This window comes from Notechis scutatus, chromosome 10 (genome assembly GCF_049901735.1).
Source record: "Notechis scutatus isolate UNSWTSFEM ecotype Mainland chromosome 10, rNotScu1.2, whole genome shotgun sequence".
Classification (NCBI taxonomy): domain Eukaryota; kingdom Metazoa; phylum Chordata; class Lepidosauria; order Squamata; family Elapidae; genus Notechis; species Notechis scutatus.
This window is the reverse complement of record NC_142018.1, coordinates 3,666,008-3,691,189: the sequence shown is the minus strand read 5'-3', so window position 1 is coordinate 3,691,189 and position 25,182 is coordinate 3,666,008. Positions and strand designations below refer to the sequence as shown.

General features: G+C 48.2%; 1 protein-coding gene and 1 long non-coding RNA gene across 2 annotated transcripts in view; one reads left to right on the top strand and one right to left on the bottom strand.

Annotated features, from left to right (window-relative positions):
* EFNB1 (ephrin B1) overlaps positions 1 to 8,653 on the top strand; it is an 86,677-nt gene extending 78,024 nt beyond the window's left edge. The window contains 1 exon segment of the mRNA XM_087971990.1: positions 5,175 to 8,653. Coding sequence (XP_087828116.1) covers positions 5,175 to 5,563 — 389 coding nt within the window. The 3' untranslated portion in view covers positions 5,564 to 8,653.
* LOC148129734 (uncharacterized) overlaps positions 1 to 25,182 on the bottom strand; it is a 795,631-nt gene that overhangs the window by 90,702 nt on the left and 679,747 nt on the right. The gene's annotated exons all lie outside the window — the stretch shown is intronic.

Genomic DNA, 25,182 nt, shown 5'->3' with positions numbered 1-25,182 from the left:
TCATCACTTCCGGTATTTCTGGAAATACAGGAAGTGATGAAACGGTCCTATTTTTCGGCCTGCAAAGCCTGCAGAGGCTTTCCTCAAGCCTCTGGCAGGCCGAAAAAGGCCCCAAAATCAGCTGGGAGGTGCATGCATGCGCAGTGCAGGTAAATTTGCCTGAGGCTCATGTGCCCGCACAGATGGCTCTGCGTGCCACAGGTTCGCCATCACGGCCCTGTGACATAAATAGGAGCCAGTTGCCTAGCGTCTGAATTCTGATCACGTGACCATGGGGATGCTGCCACGGTCATTAAGTGTGACAGTTGGCCATATGTCCCCTTTTTCAGTGCTGTTGTAACTTTGAACTAATTGAACTGTTGTAAATCAAAGACTACCTACAGTATATAGCAAGTTTGATAAAGAAAATCCGCTTTCAAAAATGCAGTGGAAAAAAATGGCACGGATTTCTCCAGGCAGTGAGTTGACATTAACTGAAAGACAGACAGACAGACAGACACAAAAGACCCTGCACAAAGTAATGTATAAACAGAAGGGAAACTGTTAAAGCCCTCAATAAAAATTCAGAAAGGAAATCACTGCGTCAAGTTCACGGCTTTTGTTATGTATTCAACAGTGTTTAAAATGTGGTGGTGGGGAATAAATGAGAAATAACGTCAGTCTCTCAGGGCAGGAAGGCTTGAGGGAGCATCCCTCCAAAAGAAGCAACAGAGAGCGAGAACTTGCACTTCGCTGCGCTCAAACTGCTGCTCAAAAATCCATTCCCAAATCCCTCCCCCCAATCCATTCCCTTTTAAAGAGGAGAAAGCCCCCCCCCACGTCTCTGCAGTAGGCAGCTCAGCAGCCCCTCCTCCTAGGAGATTCCTGGTTTCTCCTGCTGACCGTTTGCTCCTTCCTGGTGGACAGGAAGGAGGACGAGGATTATCAAATGCTGTGAAGTTGAATTCTGTGCAGCTGGACGTTTCTAACGTCTTTGGGGTAGAGGCAGTTATTACCTTTATTGTCAGAGTACAACCTGTGTACAACGAGATTGGCTGAGCCTCCCTTCATGCACCCTCACCCACCAACACAACTCACAGTGAGGACAGAAGTCCCTAACCCAGACCCAATCTTATGTGACCTTGTTGCACAACGCACCGGCCCCGCAAGTCTATCGTATGATGTTGACATGAAGTGATTTTCCATTCAGGAGTCCGACAGCCCACGGGTAGAAACTGTTCTTCAGCCTGTTGGTGCGGCTGGCTCTGCTTCTCCTACCCGATGGCAGGAGAGTGAAGAAGGGCTGACGGGGCAGTGAGTCGTCCCCGAGGATTTTCCTCACTCTTCTGAGGCAGCGAGCCCTAGCGAGGTCATCTAGACAAAAACCCCCAACCTATGCCGAGGCCCCCACACCACAACAGGGCCCCCCCGCCCCCACCAGCAAAAACACGACAAAAACCGAGCAAAAAAAACCCGCAAACAAAAAAACAAAAAAAAAAAACAAAAAAAAAAAAAAAAAAAAAAAAAAAAAAAAAAAAAAAAAAAAAAAAAAAAAAAAAAAAACAAAAAACCACCCAAACCCCACCCCCCCCCCCTCATCTAGTGGTTTCAGGAAACAGCCCACGATGTTTTGTGCTGTGCTCACCACCCTCCACACTCTTCCAAAAGGGAAGGTGTCACTTGACAGAAGGGCTGGTTCTGATGCTTTCTTGTGGGTTCCTGGGTGGATCATGGATCAAGGGGTGGGAAGGAGCCCAAATGCCCCTTAGAGCTGCAGATTAACCTAAAAAGAACAAAGGGTTTTTTTTAACCCATTTGTCACCGTTAGATTCCTTTTACCTATTCAATTTTAATGCAAACCTATTTAAGGTGCACCAGTGCTGGCCAAATGCATATTAAGCCTCGGTTTTGTGCACGCTGATGGTTCATAAAGTTTCTCCTTAAATCCACGTACTGCTTTTGCAGAGCTATACCAGCTGTGCTTGTTCTCTAGCGGCTCCTTTGCCCTCAACGAGTCTCCTGCCCGCCCCTCTTGGTGGGAAGGCTTCGACAAACCTCTGGTGGATGCAGGTCTCCACAGGCAGTTTCCTGACCCTTCTGGCAGAAAAGAAAACCAGGTGAAATATGAATCAAAGTAGATAGTTGCAGCCTTGGGAAGCCATTTATAGAAGTCATAGAACAACAGAGTAGGAAGGGAACCTTGGAGGTCTTCTAGTCCGACCTCCTGCTCAAGCAGGAGACCTATACTACTTCAGACAAATGCTTGTCCAGTCTCTTCTTGAAACCTCCAGTGATGGAGCACCCACAACTTCTGAAGACAAGCCGTTCCACTGATTAATAGTTCTGTTAACTAATCCTAATCCATTGATGAAAAGAAAATGGCGCTCTTCTGTAAGAATAGCAATAGGAATAGCACTTAGACTTATATAGCACTTTACAGCCCTCTCTAAGCAGAGTCAACATATTTCCACCAACAATCTGGGCCCTCGTTTAACCAACCTTGGAGGATGGGAGACTGAGTCAACCTTGAGCCGGTGAGGATCAAACTCCTGGCTGTGGGCAGAATTAGCCTGCAAACCTGCATTCTCACCACTGCGCCACCAGGGCTCGTTGGTGGTTTGCTTGCATATCATTTTGTAATCCAAACTGATGTCTCCTCAGAGGGCTACAGAATAATTTCCTAGCAAACCGGAGGTTGATTGACTGACCTTGTCTGGGGGATACCGGAAGCGATACTGATGCTCCTCTAGAATGCCACCAGCTCTGGTGAAGAGTCTTGGAGTTAGAAGAAAAATAATGATGATGTCAGTCTTGGGATCGTTGGGATCGGCTGCATTTCGATCTGCATTGTGGCATCAAAGTTAGGCCTGTTGTTGCAAGAGAAAGAAGTTCCTGGTTCTTCTCTCTCTCTCTTTTTGTAATAAAAAGTTTTTATTTTATTTTTAACAACAAATATAAACACAAAACATAATACATAAAACAACAAATAAAACCTTCTTTCAATTGTACAGTGTGTCGGTTGGACAATATCTATAGTCTTTCCCTCTTAAATTTACACTCATATTGCATCAATCAACTTTCCATATTATATTATTACTATACAATCCTTAGACTTTAATTTCAATTGCTCCTGATTCTTCTCAAGCTCTCCTCTCCGCAGCTTGATTGGGTAGAGGTAGCCCAGCGGAGCAGTTTCACTCCTGTCAGGAAAATGTGTATCATGCAGTGGGAATGGTATTCTGCGCCAGTTCATAGAGCAGATGTGGAGGGGCCTCGTAGCATTTCATCTTATATCTGCTGTGTCCTTTAACACAGGGGTCCCCAACCACCGGTCCCCGGACCGGTAACGGTCCGTGGATCATTTTTTACCGGGCCGCAAAGCTTGGGTGCCGCCATCTTGTTTTGATGGCGCTTCCGGGTTTTCGGTTGGAAAGCGGTGTTTGGGTGCTTGCGCCTTAGTTTCGTCGAAGAGGGGGAGGCGGCTTCGAACGAAGAGCCGTCCCGATGGCGGTGGAGTCTCACGTTACTTAGGTACCGGTCCGTGGAAGAATAAATAATCGTGAAACCGGTCCCTGGTTCAAAAAAGGTTGGTGGGCCACTGCTTTAACATACCCTTGAAGCTGCAGTGGGAGCTCCGGAGGGCATCTGGTCTCTCTCTCTCTTTGTCTTTTGAGTGAGATGAGGTTGTGCAGGTTCGAACTTCTGCTTGGCTTATGGTCATGGCTTGTGTGGTGTCCAGTAAGTTGATCTTTTGTCAACAAGACAAAAGGTTGCTTTCCTTATCGGGAAAGGGACAGTTCATAAAACCAGTGTGGTAGCAGTGGTTGTTATTCAATTTGTATGTGGCCCAGTAAATCTGGGCTCTTGTCCTTGATGTCCATGATCCAGCTGTGACCTTCAAAGCTAGTAGAACCCCTCCTTCCATTTTATTTGTTCCTTTCTAGATAGGGGTGTCTTCCGGGTGGGACCCACCATCAGATTATGTCCTATAAATGGATTACTGTAATAGGCAGTATCTGCACTCTCCACAGCAGAGGCCTCCAAACTTGGCCACTTTAAGACTTGAGGACTTCGATTCCCAGAATTCTCCAGCCAGCTGGCTGGAGAATTCTGGGAGTCGAAGTCCACAAGTCTTAAAGTGGCCAAGTTTGGGGACCCCTGCTTCACAGAAATGACTCCAAAGCTTTTAAAAAACGCCGTCTCCTTCTTATTTCAGTCTGATGGAATTCCAGGACAGTCTTTTCACTGGTTGCTGATCTACCTCTGTGCCCAGTTCAAGCCCCCTGGTGTTTTTCCTTCCAGATCCTCAACCCTGACAGCTGGGCCTTGAAATCCCCCTTTTTGCCTGCCCTCCTTGAGGGAGGAGCTTTGGGTCATCCTTGTGGCGGGAGAGATGGTTTTGCTGTGGGGCGGCCCCTTTTCCACAGAGATGCTTCTTTTGATCTTGAAAAGATTGTGGTGTACTTGCTCTAACCTAATTTATTTCATAAAGTGCGGCTAGTTGGGTTTGGGCACTGTGGTGCCCATCCTCCCAAAGGGCCTCTTAAGATGTACGGAGAGAGAAGACTGCCTGCTGTCAGGATTCCAGCACTTACCCCAATTAAATCATGAGTCTCAAGCCAAACTTCCAAAACTTCAAAAGGATTTATTGGGAGTTAACATGTCCGGCACTGCCTGGGTGTAGCTGACTCTGAGACACATAATTCACTGTCACCCCCTGGGTGTATCGTAATTCATATTCTCCAATGGGACACATCCATAGCTCAGAGTCATCAAACATGCTCTCCAGTTAGAATTTTGCGTGGCAGAAACTTCAGTCGCTTAGTTACTATCTCTGAAAAACTATTTATGGAATGCACTTTCAATTTTCAAGCAAACCCCTTCCCACCTCCTTCCTTTCTGCTGGCAACTCTAAAAAGACCAGAGAAATATTTTATGAGTTGACATTCGGCTCCCCTCACTTCTTGAAGGTGACCTGTACAATACAAAAAGAAAACAAATTGTTTGCAGTCACCTAGTTACTATCTTTGAAAATATTTATGGAATGCACTTTTCGGTTTCCAAGCGGCTGCACTGCTCCCCCCTCCCTTTCTGTTGGCAACTTAAAAAGACCCTAGAAGTATTTTATGAGTTGACACCCGCCTTGTCCCATCCTCGACCTTCCTTAATTTCTCTTTTCCTTCCACATACGCCAGACCCTGTTAACCAAGATGGCCAGGATACCCAAAGACCTACCGACGGATTCTTCAGCTCCAAGGTGGCCGTGTTTGCTGCGATCGGGGCTGGCTGTGTCATTTTCATCCTCATCCTCATCTTCCTCATCGTCCTTCTCATCAAGATCCGAAAACGGCACCGGAAGCACACGCAGCAGCGGGCGGCAGCCCTGTCACTCAGCACCCTGGCCAGCCCCAAGAGCAGCGGCAACGCCGGCTCCGAGCCCAGCGACATCATCATCCCTTTGCGGACTACGGAGAACAACTACTGCCCTCATTACGAGAAAGTCAGCGGAGACTACGGGCACCCGGTCTACATTGTCCAGGAGATGCCCCCGCAGAGCCCGGCTAACATTTATTACAAGGTTTGAGGACAAACCTTGCTGCCCCACTGCGAAGCCCTCCGGGTGCCAGGGGAGAAGAGGAGGAGGGCCTGCCTGCCCCCTCGAGCACTTCCCTCCCTCGATTAGCATTTAGCCTTGTAGTTTGAAGCTTTTCAGACCCAGGATTTGAGGGTGTGTGTGTGGGGGTGTCCTCTTGTCCCACCTTCTGCTCCCAGCCTGCTTTGTGGCCCTCACTTGGGCTCTGTGCCTTTCTCGCTCTTGAACCCACCCGGGAAACCCCAAGATGGCCACCGCCACATTTTGGGGGCAGATTTTCTGGCTCCTTGTTGCCATTTTGTTCGGGGGGGGGGGCATTGTTGGGAGGGAAGCCACACCCAGCCTGGCACCCCAAAGGAGGGAGGGCATGCCAGTCCCCGCGGGGCAGAGCTTTGGGACGTGCTGAGAAAGGAGTCTACCTAGCCCCATCTTTTATATATATATATATATATATATATATATATATATATATATATATATATATATATATATATATATATATATATATATATATATATATATATATATATATATATAATTCTAAAGTATTTTTTGTAACTTTTTAAAAAATGGTGAAAGATTGGACTTGTGAGCTGCCTCCTGCAGTTTCCCAGCACAAGCTCATCTGCGGTCCTTCCCCGTCCCTCCGTCCCCTGTCCTGCCTCGGGCCTCATCCACCCATCATCCCACTGGACACTCATCTCCTCATGCTCCGTGTCTGCTGTGAGAAAGGCGCACCTTTCTTCGTTTTGGTTTCTTTTTGCTAATTTATGAAACAAATTTTTTTTTAAAAAAGAAATACACCTGAAAAGTTTGCAATGGTCAGTCCAGGAGGAGCGAATCCAGTTCTGAAGGGGGTCAAGAGGGGGGGCTGCTGTTTGTGCCGCAGATGGCATTGCGATGCCCGGGGCGGGGGGAGGGGTCTCCCTGAATTCCCAGTTCCTTGACCCAGAAGAGGGGAATGAAGGGAAAGCAGGGTCCATGATCCCTGGACCTTTCCAGAAGGCCCACGGAAGGGAGTTCAGCTTTTGGCTCTTTGGGGGTTCAGGAGGAGGAGCAACACAGACCCCTCGCCCCTTGCTTGGATCCGGTCTCTTTTATGCCCAACTGCAGAATGTGGCAATCACACACACACACACAAACACACCCATTTCTTTGATCCAGCCACTCACCCACCCACCCACCCCAGAGCTCTTCACTGGTTCGCTTCCTGCCAGTCATAATAATTCTAATTGCGACTTCTGTGGCCCGCAAGGGCCCTCGATTGGCCCCGGGCCCCTTCGTGGGAGAGAAGGAGCCCCTCTGGGCTCAGCTCTCCCAGTGGGGTTGCAGAGGTCAGGGTGCAAGCGCCAGTCAAAGCCTCTGCCCCTTCCCTCCCCACACACCACCTGCCCTGGGGCGGGTGAGTCTCAATTAGAATTAAGGAAGGAAGCCACCTTCCCCCCCCCCCAATTCCCCTCAGGCCTGCTTGGCTGCAGCATCACCCCCAGGCTCCGGGCCCTTTTCACGGCCATCTTGCGCCTGTCACGCCAGAAGCCTTACTTTGCACGGAGGGGCTGCTGCGCCTCTCGCTCTGCCGCTTGGCTGTCTCGCCCTTCACGCCTCCTTTCCATGAGCCATGACGCCTTCCTCACCACCCGCTTGCAGCTCACTGCCCACACCCTAGGCCGCGTGGCCCCACAGCCCGGCTCCACGGCAGGCCTTGTGCCAGGCCGCTGACGGTTGGAGTCTGCCTCGGACGCTCCAGGGGAAAAGTGCGGGGCTGGCCCAGTGCAGCCTCCCTCAGCCTGCCTGCCGTTCAAAGACCGACTTTTGCAAGAAGCTGGTCCGGTGGGGGTGGATGTGGGTGGGGGGGGCAGAGGCTCTTCTGCCCGGCTGACCAGTTGTCCATCCTCCGAGACGGGCTCCTCCGGCCCCTCCTCCCCATCAGCATTTCTATGCAGGATATGAAGTGGGTGTCCGTCCGTCCGTCCATCCGTCTGTGTAAGGGCTTAGGTAATTGTGCACTTTGAGGCGTGTTCAGTGGAGATCAGCCAAGAATTCAAGTTTCTCAGGGCTCCACAGATAATTGACAGGTAATTTTTAGTAACGGTGGTAGTAGTCGTAGTCGTAGCAGCGTTCTTTTTAAAATGTACAGACTCTTCCCTTGGCCCCTGATTCTCTTACTCCCAGTGATAGGGGCCCCTACGTGGGAGAGGGCCCCCGAAATGGGGGAAGCCCTCTCTGGCCAGGAGGAGGGGGCTACCCCTGCAGTTGGGGGAGGCTTTGAGATGGCATTTAGCATTTTGTTCTGATGCTCAGACTCTGCAGCCGTCTTGCCTGCCCGAGTGGTGGACGTGGTGGCGGGCCCCGCCTGGCTACCCTGAGAGCTGCTGACCCTCCCAGGCTCCAGGTCCCTCTGGGGGGAAGGGAACAGGGACAGTCCAGCTGAAAGAGCCCGGGCGGGGGAGGGGGGAGGGGGAGAGTGTGGGGGGGAGGGAGGAGAGGGAGGATTGTGTGGTTCCAAACCATAAACATGGGAGATTTCACACAGGGTGCAGCAAAAAACAGGCAGAGAGTTAAGATACCAACTGCGGTCTTTAATGCAGGCACTCGAGAAAATGAAATTACGATGTGGACGTCATAGGAATTGGGCACGGTTTATTTTCCTTTGTGTGCAGAAATGGAAACCTGGGTGATGTCCCCTTCCCGGTCCGTGCGGAGCAACGAAATAAGAAACACATGATGAGCTCGATGCAGGCAATTCACTTTGTGTCGGGAATTTTGCCATGTGTGAAATCCTCTCCTACACACACACACACACAATTTGCAGGGACGAGGGGTGGGCAGAAGCAAATGGGATGGCAAGAACCTTCAGAAGCTCAAGTTGGGGTTGAGAGGATGTTTGGCTTGCACCCCCCACCCCCCATAAAATAAACAAGGAATTGAGGCGTGGGCAGAGAAATCAATTTGTACAATGCGTGTATGGGGTGACAATATGCCTTTGGGGGTCTTGGTTTTTTTTTTTTAGCACCTCTCTCTCTGCTGAATCCTGAAATGTCCTTTTGCTTCATCTTTCTCCCATCAAAAGGGGTTTTTTTTTTTTAAAAGAAAATGAGGTTTTATTTTATGTAAATAACCAGTCTTTTTGGAGGGTATAATGTAAAGAGGTTTTGTATAAACTTTGGATTATTTTCTGGTTGCTTTTCTTAGAAAAAGAAAACAAAACAAATTAAAAATATGGGAAAAAATCAAACCACAAGAACGGGTGTTAAAAACATTTGTCATACTGTAGTCTCTCTACATGCAGTTCATTCATCACAGAAGGACACACCTGGGGTGTGTAACCAGCAGGCTCACTTCCTGAAAAACTGCCCTGTGCCCCCTCCTAAAACTTCTGGGGGCCACCAGGGGGGGCTTGCTGATACCCCAACCCAGGCAGAGAACCGAGGCGGAAACTCCAGTTCAGGGGACTTGCAGTCCCGAAACCCCTCTGGCCGGGATCCCTTTCATACCCTAGGGCAGGGGTCTCCAACCGTGGCAACTTTAAGACTTGCCAGCTGAGGAATTCTGGGAGTTGAAGTCCGCGAGTCTTAAAAGTTGCCAAGATTGGAGATCCCTGCCCTGGGGGCCTGTGCTGGTGCTTGAGGGGCCGAATACCCCCGAGGTCCCTTGAGAGCATCTTTCCGTAGCCCTTGGGGGTTGCCTCTGAACAGCTGCTGTAGGACCAGCCATCCCTCCTGCAGGTGAGGCCATTGGGCTCATGTTCCCCAGGTGCCTGGCAGGTTTGAGGGGCTGTGGCTTACTTGGGGGCTGAGAGCAAGCAGCCCCTGGGGGCAGCTGCAGGGGGGCCCCACAGGAGAAGAGGGGTTTCCTTTTCCCAAGGGTGCCCTAGCAGCCATTTTCACGGCTGGTCTGCAACTTGCCAGTCTTTCTGGCGTCTGGTGGGGACTGGCTTGGCCTCAGAGGCTTCGGATCCTGCATCCTCCCCACTCCCCCCAAAGTGTCCAGCTCAGAAAAGGGGCCAACTGGCAGCCGGCGGGCAATGATGGGCCATTCCTGGTCAAGGTGGGGATGTTCCAGGGGTCGAGGTTGCCAGTGGATGACTCCAAATTTACCAGAACAACGGGGTGGAGTGGTTTCGCTTCTGTCACATTTTAGAAATTCCTTTACCTTTCATTCACTGCTTTCACCCAGTTGCCACATCATTGTCTTCAGTAATAATGGGAAATGAATTCCCTGGAGCCATGATGGACGTGGTATATTGTTAAATAAAGTATTTTTTTCCTATGGAATTGAGTTGTCTTGCATTTTGGGGTTCTTTTGCGGACAAGGTACCTGGCCTTGAATGTTCTTCTAGATCCGTGATGACAAACCTATGGCACGCAGAGCCATTTGTGCCGGCACGTGAGCTGCGAGCACACTTACCTCACTGCACATGCATGCGCCTCACAGCTGATTTTCGGTGAGTTTGAGGCCTTTTTCGGCCTCCCAAAGGCTTCAAGAAGGCTTCTGCAGGCTTTGCAGGCCGAAAACTAGCCTTGTTTTCCGAAAATACCGGAAGTGACAAAACGGGGCTACTTTTTGGCCTGCAAAGCCTGCAGAAGCCTTCCTCAAACAGGCTGAAAATCAGCTGTGAGGCGCAGTGCAGGTAAGGGGGCGGCGGGGATGGGTGGGTAGGGATTGCGTGTGTATGCGTAGTGGGCATGGGGGGGGGGCGCACATTGCCTTCTGGATGCTGGCACACGAGCGCAAGCGGGCAAGAGCACAATTTTTGGCACAGGAGTCTGGATATATAATGAAGTATTCTTGCACTGGGAATGTTGAATTCCCCTCAGTCCTGGCAAAACTTTATAGAAAAATTCTACTGGATTGTTTGGAACACGAGCCTGGTCTTTCCCTTCTTTACAAAAGACAGCTTTAAAATGCAATTTTGATTCAAGTCTCGGCAAGAATACAGATAGTCCTCGACTTATGACCACAATTGATCCCAAAATTTATGTTGCTAAGTGAGACAGTTAAGTCCACAGGCAGGGCAGCAGAGGCGTAGTGTCCCCTGCCCTCAGGGATTGGCTGTGTCCTCCCCCTTCTGACCAAGGCTTCCGAGACTGTAATTACACGCTTATTTTAAAAACAAGTCTTATTTTATTGCAATGCTGGGAATTGCTTACATTCCCAGCTGGTAATGAATCTCAAACAGTCCCTCGAGATAAGCACCCACCTTTCTTTCCTGTGAAGTGCTGCCAATTACAGAAGTATCAAATGAACTAGGGAAAAAAAAAGTACACAGAGCTTCAAGAATGAATCTGAACCGAACGGACAACTTTGCTTCCTGCAAAGGTTTCATCACCTTTGCCTGTCCTTTATACTTTAGGGGAGGGGCAGTCACCTCCCAGCTTTACTCCTGAGTCGCCCCTTTTGTTTCATCTGCTCTTGCCTCCTAGCAGCTCTGCGCACACGCGCACTGGGAACAGGCTCCCCTGTGTCCTCTGCCTCGCTGCTGCCAGGCTCTGGAGGCTCCGGAGTCAGCACACCACTCCCAGATGGTCCTGGCCTAATCTCTGCATCGGACCCTCGTCTGAGTCCCCTCCAGACAGCTGGACTGATACCCTTCCTCACTGTCCGATTCTGCTGCGGTCTGCACAGGCTGCCAGTGAACCACAACAGACAGGGCAGTGGGATTTTCCATGCCTGCCTTGATCTGATGAGGAGGAAGACATCGTCCGAGCCATTCCAGAGCTCCCAGAGACTCCTTGAAGATCTGTTGAACCCAGATCAAGCTGCTTCCTCTCCCTTTGGCTGTTAGCAGGAGAGCCATGCGCTCAGGACTGCTCTCCTTGGTCTCGTTCCCTGTCACAAGTAAGCATCTTCCTCTCCTTGGGCGTCTTGTCCTGCTGAAGTTTAGAAGTGCCCTCAGCTCACCTGAAGCTTTTCGTCCAGGGGTTCTGGGCTATTTCAGCAACTGAGGCATCGTAATATTGGCTTTGCAGGCAGAACACCGATGCTTCAAAAGTTGGTAGAAACATGACTATTTTTCTTTCCTTAAACTGCCTATGTTCCCCTCAATATTTTAAAACAATAGGTGCAGCCGTACACCATATCATCATTTCTCCTGTTACTTGAGGAATGATGGGTTTGGGGAAATAGGTGAATGGGAGAAGTCCTAACAATTACTAGCGCAGAGGGGTGTCTTAAATGCTAGGAACATGATTGTGCAAGTTCAGAACATGCTCTGCTAGAGTGCTCCTAAAAACAAAAGCTGGTCTGTGCAGAAAAATGTGAGTAAACACAGCCTGCTGTGTTGTGTTCCATGCTTGATTAGATAAGGGGACAATACAGCCACGCTGAAGATTGCAAAGCAATTGTGAAGATTGCAAAGCAGTTGGCATTGCTGAAACTGCAGAAACGAAAGTGTTTTTCACTGCTTTGTTAAGCTGTGGCTGATGTCAGAATTGCTTATTTCTGTCTGTAACTGAGTAACAAGGGACTTGTTTCTACCAGATCCTGCAGAAAGGCTGGCAAAAAGATGGCAGGGACCACAGATGGTCACAGGTAGTCTTAGGAACACATGTGTGAGCACCTAGAAAAGAACAATACAGTTAACAGAAACCATAAGAGGTTTGCTAAAAACAGATCATGCCAAGCAAACTTTACTGCCTTCTTTTATAAAGTGACTAAATTAGTGGATAAGGGAAATGCTCTAGACATAGTATACTTAGACTTCAGTAATGACATTTGACAAAGTAGACCACATCCTACTTCTTGGTAAGCTAGAAAAATGAGGGATAGACTGCAGCACCACCAGATGGATTTATAACTGGCTGACAAATTGCACTCCATGTGTGGTCCTTAATGGAACTACATTTGCATGGAGGGAAGTAAGTAATGGGGTACCCCAAAGTTTTTATCTAAGGCACAATACTCCTCAATATCTTCATAAATGATTTAGATGAGGGAATAGAAGGGTAACTCACAAATTTGCAGACAGCACTAAGCTGGCAGGAATAGCCAACACCCCAGAAGATGGACTCAAGATCCAGAAGGATCTTGACAGACTTGAACACTGGGTTCTATCCAATAATATGCCATTTAGTGGTGGGTGAGAAAATTAAGGTCTTACACATAACAACAAAAACCAAATGTACGAGTATAGAGTGCATGGTACTGGGCTCAAAAACAGTAACGGTGAGAGGGATCTAGGTAGGAGTCCTGGTTGACAACTACTTAAGTATGATCCAGCCGTGTGCTGCAGCTGCCAAAAAAGCCAATGCAGTCCTAAATTGCATCAATGGAGGGATAGTTTCGAGATGACGTGAAGTGATAGTACTGCTTTATACTGCATTGGTAAGACCACATTTGGAATACAGCATCCAGTTCTGGTCACCATGATACAAAAAAGTTGTTGAGACCAGAAGTAATGGGTGGAAGATCGTTAAGGAGAGATTCAACCTAGAACTAAGGAGAAATTTCCTAAGAGTGAGAACGATCAGTGGAATGAATCAATTAGTCAGTGGAATAGCTTGCTTTCAGAAATTGTAGGTGCTTCATCCCTGAAGGTTTGTAAGAAGAGATTGGACAGCCATATGTTCAGAATGATACAGAGCAAAGGTCTTCAAACTTGGCAAGTTTAAGACTTGTGGACTTCAACTCCCAGAATCCCTGAGGTAGGAGGAATTCTGGGAGTTGAAGTCCACAAGTCTTAAAGCTGTCAAGTTTGAAGACCCCTGATATAGAGTCTCCTGCATGAACAAGGGGTTGAGCTAGAAGGTCTCCAAGATCTCTTCCAACTCTATTATTGTATGTTCTATGCAAATCATGAAAGAGGAAGCAGGGCCAGATTAGGGACATCCAAGATGGCTGCCGTCTCAAATCCCGTTTCTGCCACCTTTGAGAAACTATGATATTTTAAAGATACAAAAAATGTTGAGACCCTGAATAGTGCAGAGGGAAGAGCTAGGGACTGTGTGTCTAGCTTGGCTCTTGATAACTGCCCTTTAGCATTTGAGGGGCTGTCACAGAGAGGAGGAGCTCAACCTATTTTCCAAAGCACCAGAGAGCGGGATAAAAAATTATGGGTGGAAGATCATCAGAGAGAAAGACAACCTAGAACTAAGGAGAAATTTCCTAACAGTGAGAACAATCAACCAGTGGAAGGGCTTTCCTTCAGAAGTTGTGGGTGCTCCATCACTGGAGGTTTTCAAAAATAAACTGGACAACCATTTGACTGGGGTGATACAAGGGTCTCCTGCTTTGAGCAGAGGGTTGGACTAGTGGACCTCTGTGGTCTTTCTCTTCCACCTTTATGGTTCTCTATTTCCCACCCTCACCCCGATGGACTGAAGAAGGGGAAATGTTTCTGTATTCCAGAAGGAGGAGGGGAAAAAGAGGAGCTGGGTAAGCACAGATCGGTGGGGTTGTTGGCCAAGATGGTGGGCAAAATTCTGCATTCAGCACTTGGTGTGTGAAGTTGGGAAAACTAATGGACTGTATAGTCGAAGTCAGGATGGGAATATCGAGTGCCAATCGTGCCAGCCAGACCTCACCTCCCTTTCTCAAACCAATAAGAAGTTGGCAAAATGTGGACTGATACTTGCTTCCATCTGTATGGCTGCCCTTTTCAACATCATGACTTTGGGCAGCTAATAACAGTAAAAACAAACAAACACAGCATCACAACAGTATCACAATAAATGCAAAACACATCCAAGGTAATAATCCATCACAACTTTCAGCCCAGCCATCGCAAGGCTCTGCCATTCATCTCGAACCCATGCCCAGTGACACAGCCAAGTCTTCAAGGCCTTGTGAAGCACTGTGAAGTGGTATAGAAGTCTAAGGGCTAGTGCTGACAGGAAAACCAGCTCAGGCACATGAGCACTGTCCTGACTGGGACGTGGTGGCCATGAACTACCAGGCTGCCTCAGATTCTGCCCTCAGAGAAGGCAAGTTGAAGTCCCCAGAATCTGGGAAGCTCTGCTGTCATCCTGATTGTGGAGTCAAGGAGCTCAGGAAGGGAGGTGTTCTGACCAAGGCTTCCTGAGACAGTAACAATCACATGCTTAGTCCCCCAAACCCTATTTTTATCTCAATGGCTGTGAATTTTATGCATTCACAGCCCGCAATGAGTCCCAAACACTTGATGAATAGTCCAACAGAAGTCTGCCACAGTCTTTTTGGGATAAGGCTGACAAGCACTCACCTTTATCTCCCTTGAAATATTGCCAACAACTAAATTGCCTATTAGCTGTACAAGGCCAAACAGAGCACAAAGTCAACACGGAGCTTCAGAGTTTAAACCAATCAGAATGAACAAAGTTGCTTCCTGCAAAGGCTCATGTCTCTTTGCTCCTCCTTTATGTCTTATGGGAGGGGCCAATCATCTCCAAGCCTTACTCCCAAGTCGCCCCTTTTGTCTTAACTGTTCTTGCCTTCTAGCAGCTCTGCACAAGTGCGCACTGGGAACAGGCTCCCCCTGTTCCTCTGCCTCACTATGTCAGTTTCTGGAGGTTCCGGAGTCAGCACATAACTCCCAGATGGCCCTGGCCCCATTTCTGTGTCGGATGCAGGACCCTCGTCCAAGCTCTCCCCAGACTCCATGACTGGCCCATGTTCCTTCCCACTGTCCAACTCTGCTGCCAGCTCCGTAGGCTGTTGGCGGACCACAACAGGAGATAGGTGCAACAGCAACAGAGCCCAACTTAAGGAACTGGTGTTAACATCTGGCAACCTGTGGAGAAGCATCCCTGAAAGAGACTCCCAGATCAGGGGTCTCCAACCTTGGCAACTTTAAGACTTGTGGAGGAACTCTGGGAGTTGAAGTCCACAAGTCTTAAAGTTGCCAAGGTTGGAGACCCCTGTTCTGATGACAACTGCCACACCTTCACCCTGCCCAAACCTGGGTGGGCATTTCTCTGAGAGGGATAGACCTCACTTGATGCCCAGCCAGACTTCAGCAACACACGCTGGACAATCGGTTCACCAACGAGGGAGGCCTTATTGCAGAACCGTAAACCCCCATTCAAAGTTCATTCAGGGTTCAAGAATACTTCTGAGACTGGACAGCTGGTTGGCTGGCTTCAAGAAGAGAAACATCTACCGTGATCTTCCCTATAGATCAGCCACCAAACCTTTCAAGACTCAGTACATTTTCCTAAAGAAAGAAGGAGGGAAGCTTCTCAGCCAAGAGCACAGGGTGCCCAGACCTGTGAGTCTTGTTGGTCTGACCAGAGCATTGGCCAACAAATCCGACTCTCATCCTGGATCTTGATGGATCTGCCTTCTTTCCTGCTAGAGGTCTTATCAGGTGGTTGAAGGAGGAGAGCAGCCTTTGCTTTCCCACAAATCAGCAAACAGGTCTCCAGAAGAGAAGGCAGACAACCCCTCAGGTGCCAGGTCTGGAAACTGCTTGCCCAGCTGCCACCTGAGTGGAGAGGGTTTCTGGCAAGCAGCTGTATGTTCCTTTAGATCAGAGGTCTCCAAACTTGGCCACTTTAAGACTTGTGGACTTCAATTCCCAGAATTCTCCAGCCAGCCAAGTCCTAAAGTTGCCAGGTTTGGAGACCCTTGCCCAGTCAGATCTAACTACTCCTATCCAGGCAAAATGAATGAATGAATGAATTCTTTAATGGCCAAGTGTGATTAGACCCACAAGGAATTTGTCTTGGTGCATATGCTCTCAGTGTACATAGTGGTTTAACCATGGTTTACTGCAGGGGTCCCCAAACTTGGGCACTAAGACTTGTGGGCTTCAATTCCCAGAATTCTCCAGCCAGCAGCTAGAGAATTCTAGGAGTTGAAGTCCACAAATCTTAAAGTACCCAAGTTTGGGGACCCCTCCTCTAGGCAGCGGCTTCCTGGGGGTGGCTCTCCTCAAAACCACAAGACAATGGGAAGCTGCCTTGGGAGGGGATTCATAGCCAGATCCCCAAATTTAGCTATCCAAGTCCCCATTTTGTTCGGGTGCAAATTTCTGTCCTGACATCCGGTAGGGCAAGATTTTGCCCCAGACAGCTTCTCTGATAAGCATTTTCTTCCCGGGAAGGTTTTGCAGTGCCTGCCCTGTTCTCAGATGCTCAGCAGCCGTGGCCTTTCCTTGAACAGCAGTTTCTCTACAAGCTCCTCTCCGCCTTCCAGAGCCCCACCTGGGCCAGGGGCAGGGGTGAGGCAGGGACCAAGCCTCCTCCAGGTAAAAGGCTGCTGGGAGAATTTCCAGGGTCCTGCTATGGAGCGAAGCCAGCATCTCACTCAGGTTCACACAGGAAGGAAAAGCTCCACCCAACGAGGGCGGTTCCTACCTACTTTTTTTTCCCTGTACATGTTGATTCATCGTGCAATTTATCTACTTTGTGGACTCAAGTGCTATTTTACAGATTATGCCTGTGTACTTAATCGTATCCAATATTTGCATCCCACCCGCGTTTGCAAACATTGAAACTTCCAGCCCACACCCATTTCTCTGGGTTTTCTCTTAGAGCCAAGGAGGGACCTTCCTTTTCTCTCTTCTTGGTGCTCTGGGCCCCCTCTCCACCTGCCCAGTCGCGGGGCTCTCCTGCTTCTCTGCCTCTACTGCTCCCAGTGGCGTAGCAAAGGCCAAGTGGCTTCAGATGGCCTGGAACTGCCCTTGGTTATCATGGCTAGGTGGAAGGAGGAAGGGCACTTCCACTCACAGAGAGCTTATGGCTGCCTCACTCCTGGCCTGGTGAGAGATGAAGGGACACCCCATTCTCCCCAACCCTCTAGGCTAATTTGGGAGAGCATAAGGCAGGTCAGGGGCTGCAGAGATCCCGGCCTCACTGGCCCAGAGACACTCTGTTCCTTGGTCATGGGATGGCCAGCCTCTTGGGGTTTCCCTCTGCGGAATGGGGGAGGCTAGAGGCTGAGCCACACAGCCTTTCCAAGGACTCCTGTGAACCTCAACCAACATTCTCCAAAGCAACGGGCGGGCCAAAGGTCCGGACGAGAGCTGCTATGGGCCCCAGTGGTGCAGAAGTTAGAGTGCAGGACTGCAGGCTACTTCTGTTGACTGCTGGCTGCTTGCAATTTGGCAGTTCGATTCTGACCAGCTTAAGGTTGACTCATCCTTCCATCCTTCCTAGGTTGGTAAAACGAGGACCCAGGTTGTTGAGGACAACATGTGGACACTGTAAAATCGTTTAGAGAGGGCTGTACAGCAGTATATAAGTCTTAAGTGGTAGTGTTGTTGCTATTCCCCTTCCTTCCTTCCTTCCTTCCTTCCTTCCTTCCTTCCTTCCTTCCTTCCTTCCTTCCTTCCTTCCTTCCTTCCTTCCTTCCTTCCTTCCTTCCTTCTTTGGTGGCACAATGCTTAGAATGCAATATTGCAGGCTGATTCTGCCCATTTTCTGAAATTCAGTCCTGACCAACTCAAGGTTGACTCAGCCTCCCATCCTTCTGAGGTGGGTGAAATGAGGACCCAGATTGTCGGGGGCAAGAGGCTGACTCTGTAAACCACTTAGAAGGGGCCAGAAAACGCTGTGAAGCAGTATATAAGTCTAAGGGCTATGGCTATTCCTAGGGGTAGCCTGTGCTTTGCCCAAGACAGGGGGCTCCTCCTCACAAGCTGCCCACAGAGTGGGTGGGATGGCAGGAGAGATGGCTCCGTTCTTTTTGAGGAGGAGGAGGATGGCTTCATTTAGGCACCTGGTGTGTGTTTACTTGTAAGCGTTATCCTGAGATAGAGAAGCCACACACTACTCGGAGAGAGCAGAGCCAAATTCTTGGTATGGATCAATAATGGTTTGCTGCGTGCAGATGTACCCAGCAGGCATACCAAGCATCCCTGGGGTCCTCTGTGCTTTAGCTGGAGTGGGGATTCCTCCTTGCCTGCTCCGTAGTAGCCACCCCCAAATTAGGGAGTTTAACAGCTATTAAATTGTGCAAGCTTGTTACGTGGATGTATTCAAAGTTCTTGAGTTGCAGTCAAGATGAGCTCCTTTAAAACGTAATAATGACAAATGCAAACTTCTTCATTCTGAAAACCAACAAAAAACAAATGAACAGGTATGTAATGGGAGTTACCCGGCTTGGTACAGGCAGTCCTCGATTTACAACAGTTCATTTAGTGACCGTTCAAAGTTACAACATCACTGGAAAAAATGACTAATGGCCATTTTTCATTCTTACAGGGATGACTGTTGCAGCCTCCCCATGGCCACGAGGAGGTCAATGTACAGATGTTTGGCAACTGGCTCATCTTTATGACGATCCCAGGGTCCCAGGGCATGCGGCCACCTTTTGCGACCATCTGACAAACAAAGTCAAGGAGGAAGCCAGATTCATTTAACAACCATGTTACTAACTGAACAACTGCAACGATTCACTTAACAACTGTGGCCAGAAAGGTCGATTGTGGTCACAAGTTGAGGACTACCTGTGTTGCTTTTCGTGAAAACAGTCTTGGAATGCTACTTGCTTGCAAACGGAAGAAGAATCAGCAGTGGGATGTGACTGCAAAAAAGGAGAATGTAATCTGAGGTGGCATCAGCAAATGATATTCTACCAGATTTTATTTCGGTCAGCTCCTGCTTGAAAACTGCCCCATTCCAGTCCCAAAAGTGCTTTTTTTTTTTTTTTCTCAAGAGGGAACTGGACTTTCTGGTTTTTCTTTGAAAATGTTTTGCTTCTCATCCAAGAAGCTTCTTCAGCTCTGACTGGATGGTGGGGAATGGAAAGGAGCTGAAGAAGCTTCTTGGATGAGAAGCAAAACGAAAAAGCACCTTTGGGACAACCCTGAGCTGGAGGACTGAGACTCTCCATAGACACTGAGCTATGTCCCATTCTGGGTGTTACATATTAAGAAGAATTCAGGGAACTTGGAGCAGGTCTAGGGGGGGTCATTGAGGATCCGGGCTGGGTTTGGTTAGTCCAGAGTGATGCATCTCGAGAGCATTCTTCAAATACCTCGAAGGACATAACACAGAAGAAGGTCAAACTCTTTTCTCTCTCCTTTCAAAACACACTGCAGGGAATAATGAATTTATTTTAGAGGTAGGAAGATTTTGATGGAATATTAGGAGAGGAGCAGCTGGGCAGGAGAACAACTGAGTTAGCAATCCCTAAAGTGATGAGGACCAGAAAAAAGATACCCACAAGATCAAGGCAAAAAGTAAATTTGCTTTAAATGTTATTTAAGTAAATGCAGTAAATAGGATTATTTCATTGTTTGTTTAGTAATCCCTGCTTTTTGCCACAATATTAACATGTGGCAATTTTTCAGGCATTTGATATAGGATACATATGTTTTTTATTAATTCATTAAATCATGAGCAATGCCTGTTTTTCATCTAATAATTTTAGATAGTGGTATTTATTGAAGTCAACAAACATTTTTGGAGTCTAGAGAGATACAATATTTTGTTGCTAACATACATCAGTGAATGAAAAGTAGCTGAAATTTCAGTTACAGATTAGTGAAAATATAGTTAGATTTTTTTTTTCTCATTCAAGTGCATGAACCTCCTAAAAGTCTATTTGTGGACCTTTTTGGGTCAAGAACCCCAAGTCTAAAGGTTTCCTACTTCCGAACATAGTTGCAAAATTTTTAAAATATAAAAGGGGCAAGTTATTTTTAATAAAGTTGTCAAGTTTATATCTAATCGAAGGATGTATTCCAGATTATTTCAGGGCAAATTGCCAATCAAGATGTTATTCTGTTGAAAATATGTTGGAATTAGGTTATTTCTCTTCAACAAGGAGATGACCTCAGGTGCTTTGGAGAATAGATGGACCCCCTCTTTTCCGTGACAGTCATTCAAATATTAGACTGCTATCCTGTCACCCCTAGTCCTTCTCCTTGTTAGATTAGACCAGGGGGTGTCAAACTCGATTTCATTGAGGGCTGCCTCAGAGTTGTGTTTGACCTTGAAGGGGGACCAGAGTGGCTGTGGCCAGTTTGACATTATTCGGGCCAGGGGCACTTGTGGTGGCCTGGCCAGAGCCGGGGGGATCCATTGCCTCCAGCGGAGGAAGGTGAGATCAGGGGAAGGGTCAAACCCTTGTCCTCCAGAGGAGCTTGTTGGTGGCCAAGTGCTAAGGCAGGACCTTCCTTCCTTCCTTCCTTCCTTCCTTCCTTCCTTCCTTCCTTCCTTCCTTCCTTCCTTCCTTCCTTCCTTCCTTCCTTCCTTCCTCCCTCCCTCCCTCCCTCCCTCCCTCCCTCCCTCCCTCCCTCCCTTCCTTCTCTTCTTTTTCCTTCCCTCTCCATTCTCTTTTCCTTCTTTTTTCTTCCTTGTTTTCTTCCCGTCTTCCCTTCTTTTTCTTTGTCTTTCCTCTTTCCCTTTTTCCTTTCCTGGATGCTCAAATGCAAAAGGGGAAATATTTCTCTTTTGGTTTTGTTTTGCTTTTAGTTTGTTTTGCTAGCCCTCTGCTGGCCCGCTGCCTTTGCCATTTCCACAGCTGCTCCGTGGGCCAGAATTAAGCACCCGGCGGACCGGATTCGGCACACAGGCTGGCCTTGAGTTTGACACCCCTGGATTAGACCTAGCTAGTTCCAGCAACCATCCATCCTGTGGTTTGGCCTCCAGACTCCTTATATCACCTTTGTTGCTCTTCTTTGCACTTTCTTGAGAAATCTATGTTGGCTCTTAACAATCACAGTGCTCTCTTCACAATGCTTGTAGACATCCTGCTCTCTTAACTGCTCTAACATCTTTCTGATGTTAGGCTTCCTGGTTGATACAATTCCTGGGGATCCCCCTTTTTTTACCATATCCTTGCTGGCCTGCTCCCTTCTCTCCGCTCTGTTTATGCTCCTTTCTAGTCTGTGCTGATGACATGACTTCCTCCATTGGATGAAAGGACACAGATGAAAGACAGATAGTCCTTGACTCAAGACCACAATTGACACCAAAACGTCTGTTGCTGAGTAAGGCAGTTGGTATGTGCGTCGTGTTTGATTTTATGACTTATTTTGCCACAGCTGTTAAAAAAAATCACTAAGGCGTTAAATGAATCTGGTTGTCATTAAGGAGATTCCCTCCTTGATGTAGCTTGTCTGAGGCTGCCTGGAGGGTCCCGAATGGTCATGGCGTGACTCAGGGGGACTGCAACCACCCAAAATGCATGCTGGTGCCAAGCATCTGGATTTTGATCATGTGACCATGGGGAGCTGTGACAGTCATAAGTGTGAGAACTGGTCATAAGTCACCTTTTTTTCAACACCGTTGTAACGTAAGTCATTAAACAGATGGTCGAAGGTCGAGGGCTGCCTGTAGCAGCTGAGTCCCTCTGCTTTTTGAAATCATCCTTCAAGATTTCTCTGTCTGAACTGGACCCCTCATCTCCCTTGTTCAGTTCTGGCCATCGGCATATTTAAAGAACTCTTTTGTTGATGGGTTTGCCGGCCCCTTCCCCCTTTTAATTATTATTATGGTTCATAAGTTTGCAGTTCCAATATTAACCCCTCTGAGCACATGGGTCCTTTTGCCGATTGAATGAATGGATTTTTTTTAATTGATTGATTTATTTATTTTGTCAAATGCTTACAATATAATAGAAATAAGAATAAACATAAGTTTAAATACATGAAATAGGAACTAATAACTGGGGACAATAGGACAGGGATGGTAGGCACGATTGAGCACTTTTCCCACAATCTCCCCTGATGAAATACTTGATATTTCCCGCGTTGGTCCAGAGCTGAAAAACAAAGATGGCTCAATGACCCCCACACCTCTGCAGGGTCGTTTGCAAAAATGAATCAAACAAACATAAATTCATTTTCTCAATACATTCAGTCGCAACAACCACCCCTTTATTTTGGAAGCCCTGCTGCTGACTAACCTGAATGGGACCAGGATGAAAGCGGATGTAACTGAAGAACCGGGGATGCCATGAGCCTGGGCGAAAACAAGAGACAACTGTGCATGTGTGTGTGTGTGGGGGGGAGAAATCACCGTGGTTGTCATCACTGCTGCGAAAGTGAGGTGGGGGAGGTCAGGGGCCTAAAGAGAAGGACAAAGAAATGGAGGTGCTCGCAGACACCCCTTCCCCAGATCAAGAGGGATCTGAAGCCCACTTCGGCATCTTCTGAGCACGTGGGGCAGGAAGCAGGGAGGGCGTTCATCAGAGGGGTGGGCCAGCAGTCCTGGGATCAGATGGAAACTAAGAACAGCTGCAAAAATCGGGGGTGGGGGTGGGGGTGGGGTCAGCTTTCTGAAACCTGGTGCACATTTACAGACACTCCCCACCCCCCTCCGTACGTTTCCTGGTTCAAGTGAAACCTGTTTTCAAGAAAAGGGCTAGGTAAGGTGCTGGTTGTCATGGTGTCTCTTCCTGGCCCTCCCCACCCCCGTCCTCTTCACCCAAACAGATGGGACCCAGCTGTTGAGTCAGAGCCAACATATGTGCCTCTGAGAGACCTGGGCCTGGGGCGGGGGGTGGGTGGGCTTCAGAGGCGAGAAAACTTCCCCTCTTGCTGGCACTTGGAGGGAGGGCCGAAGACCTTGATGTCCACAAACGCATGGAGGAGGTATGAGGAGGCAAGCTTCAGGGGACTTTCTAGAGGTGGTTCTACTGAGCAGCTCCGTTTTTCCAAAAGAGACGGACTTTTTTGTCCGGCCATCTCCTTTAGGAACCTCAGCCGGATGAGCAGCTGCTGGCAAAGACAACAGAGTACCTGCTCTTTGGGAAGGAATCCCTGCTGTCTCTGGGTTGTGTGACGCTATGTGAGAACGGCCTTGGAAAACAGCAGCAGACCAGACAACTGGCATGTAGCAAATGCTTCAGAAGGGAGCCTCCCTACTTTTCCAGAAAAATAAAAGGAAAGGAGGGGAGAAATATGTTTATTACATCAAGGAGAAAGAGAGGAGAGAAATATGTTTACTACCACCTACCTATTCCAAATTGATGATACATTTGACCCAGAGGTGGTCTTCAGAAGGTTCCGACCAGTTCTGGAGAAACCAGTAGCGGAAATTTTGAGTAGTTCAGAGAACCATCAAACCACCTCTGACTGGAGGTTTTTACATCTCCTTCCCCTGCCACGCCCACCAAACCACAACCACAGAATTGGTGGTAAAAAAAATTGAATCCCACCACTGGTTTGACCCCACCTTCAGGCTCTGCCTGGTCATCTCCTATAAATACCATTTTATACTGCATGGGTGAGACCACACTTAGAATAGCCCATCCAGTTCTGGTCAACGCAATACAAAAATGATGTTTGGACTCTAGAAAGACTGCAGAGAAGAACAACAAAGAAGATTAAGAGGCCGGAGGCTAAAACATATGACGAATGGTTGTGAGAGCTGGGAATGTTTAGTCTAATTGACTAAAGGTTGACTCAGCCTTCCATCCTTTCAAGGTCAGTAAAATGAGGACCCAAATTGCTGGGGGCAATAGACTGACTCTCTAAAGAGCTTAAGAGAGGGCTGTAAAGCGGTGCATAAGTCTAAGTGCTATTGCTATTACTAATGAAGAGAAAAAATAGGGGTGATATGATAGCAGTCTTCCAATATTTGAGGGGCTGTCACGGAGAAGAGGGAGTTGACCTTCTCCATGGTACCTGAGGACAGGACAATAAACAGACAGAAGCTTAAGAAAGAGATTTAAAGAGAAATTTCAGGTCAGTGGGAGCAATTCATGGAATAGCTTGCCTCCCAGCGTTGTGGGTGCTCCATCAGGGGAGGGTTTCAAGAAGAGATTGGACAACCATTTATCTGGAATGGCATAGGATCTCTTGAGCTGGATTGGAAGGTCTCTTCTAACTGTGTTATTCTGTAAGCGTATGGGATCTTTGAACAGGTAGAGCAGCATGCATTTCTTCCTACATTTAAAAGAAAGTGACCACAGCTCAGCATCCACCTGTTCTGTAGCTCCCACTGCTCCTAACTTGGCAGAAGATCAAGGCTGGTGTCTTCCTCATGAAGGGAATCTCTCACGACCTGCCTGATCTGAAGAACAAAGAAGGCTGGATACCGAGCGCCATGAGCCCAGCAATGGAATCTGGTTGCAGTACCTCCTCCACCCTGGCTCTCCATTGCCCTGCAGTGCCATGTCCTCCATAAGAGAATGCCTCCCATCTCTGCCTGGCTTCACTGGCAGCCGAGGGAAGATCAGGAATGACCATCAGCACTGTTGGACGCAGTCCTCTCTCTCTCTCTCTCCTGGCATCAGAGCGGTCAAGCCACAGCAGCACTTGGCTCCACTGATGAACCCCAGTCTGGTGTGTGGCACTTCCTGGCTCCCACAATGCCCTTGCTGACTGAGAGGCTTGTGGGAAACATTCTTTTCACAAACTCGGGAGATCTTCCAAATTTTCCCAGTCCAGAGTCAGGGTGTGCCAATGATGCCTTCGCCCCAGAATGGCTTTCTCCACACCTAGAAAGCTGACCTGCCAGGGAAAAAGATCATCAGCCCCCACCCCGCTTCCCTTCCCATGGCTGCTAAGATTGGAGGTGAGAGGCTCTATCTGAATCAGTCAAGCAACCTTAAGATCAACAACATGACTGATGCATTGAATTACGATGGCCATTTTAGAAACATCGGAAGGAGCATCTTTCTCTCTTCAACATTGGTTGAAGGACCAAGATATATGAACGCACAAGGTCAAGATGTCATGATGTACTGTAGATATGGAAGTGTGGCAAGGGTTCATTTTTCATTACAATGACACACAA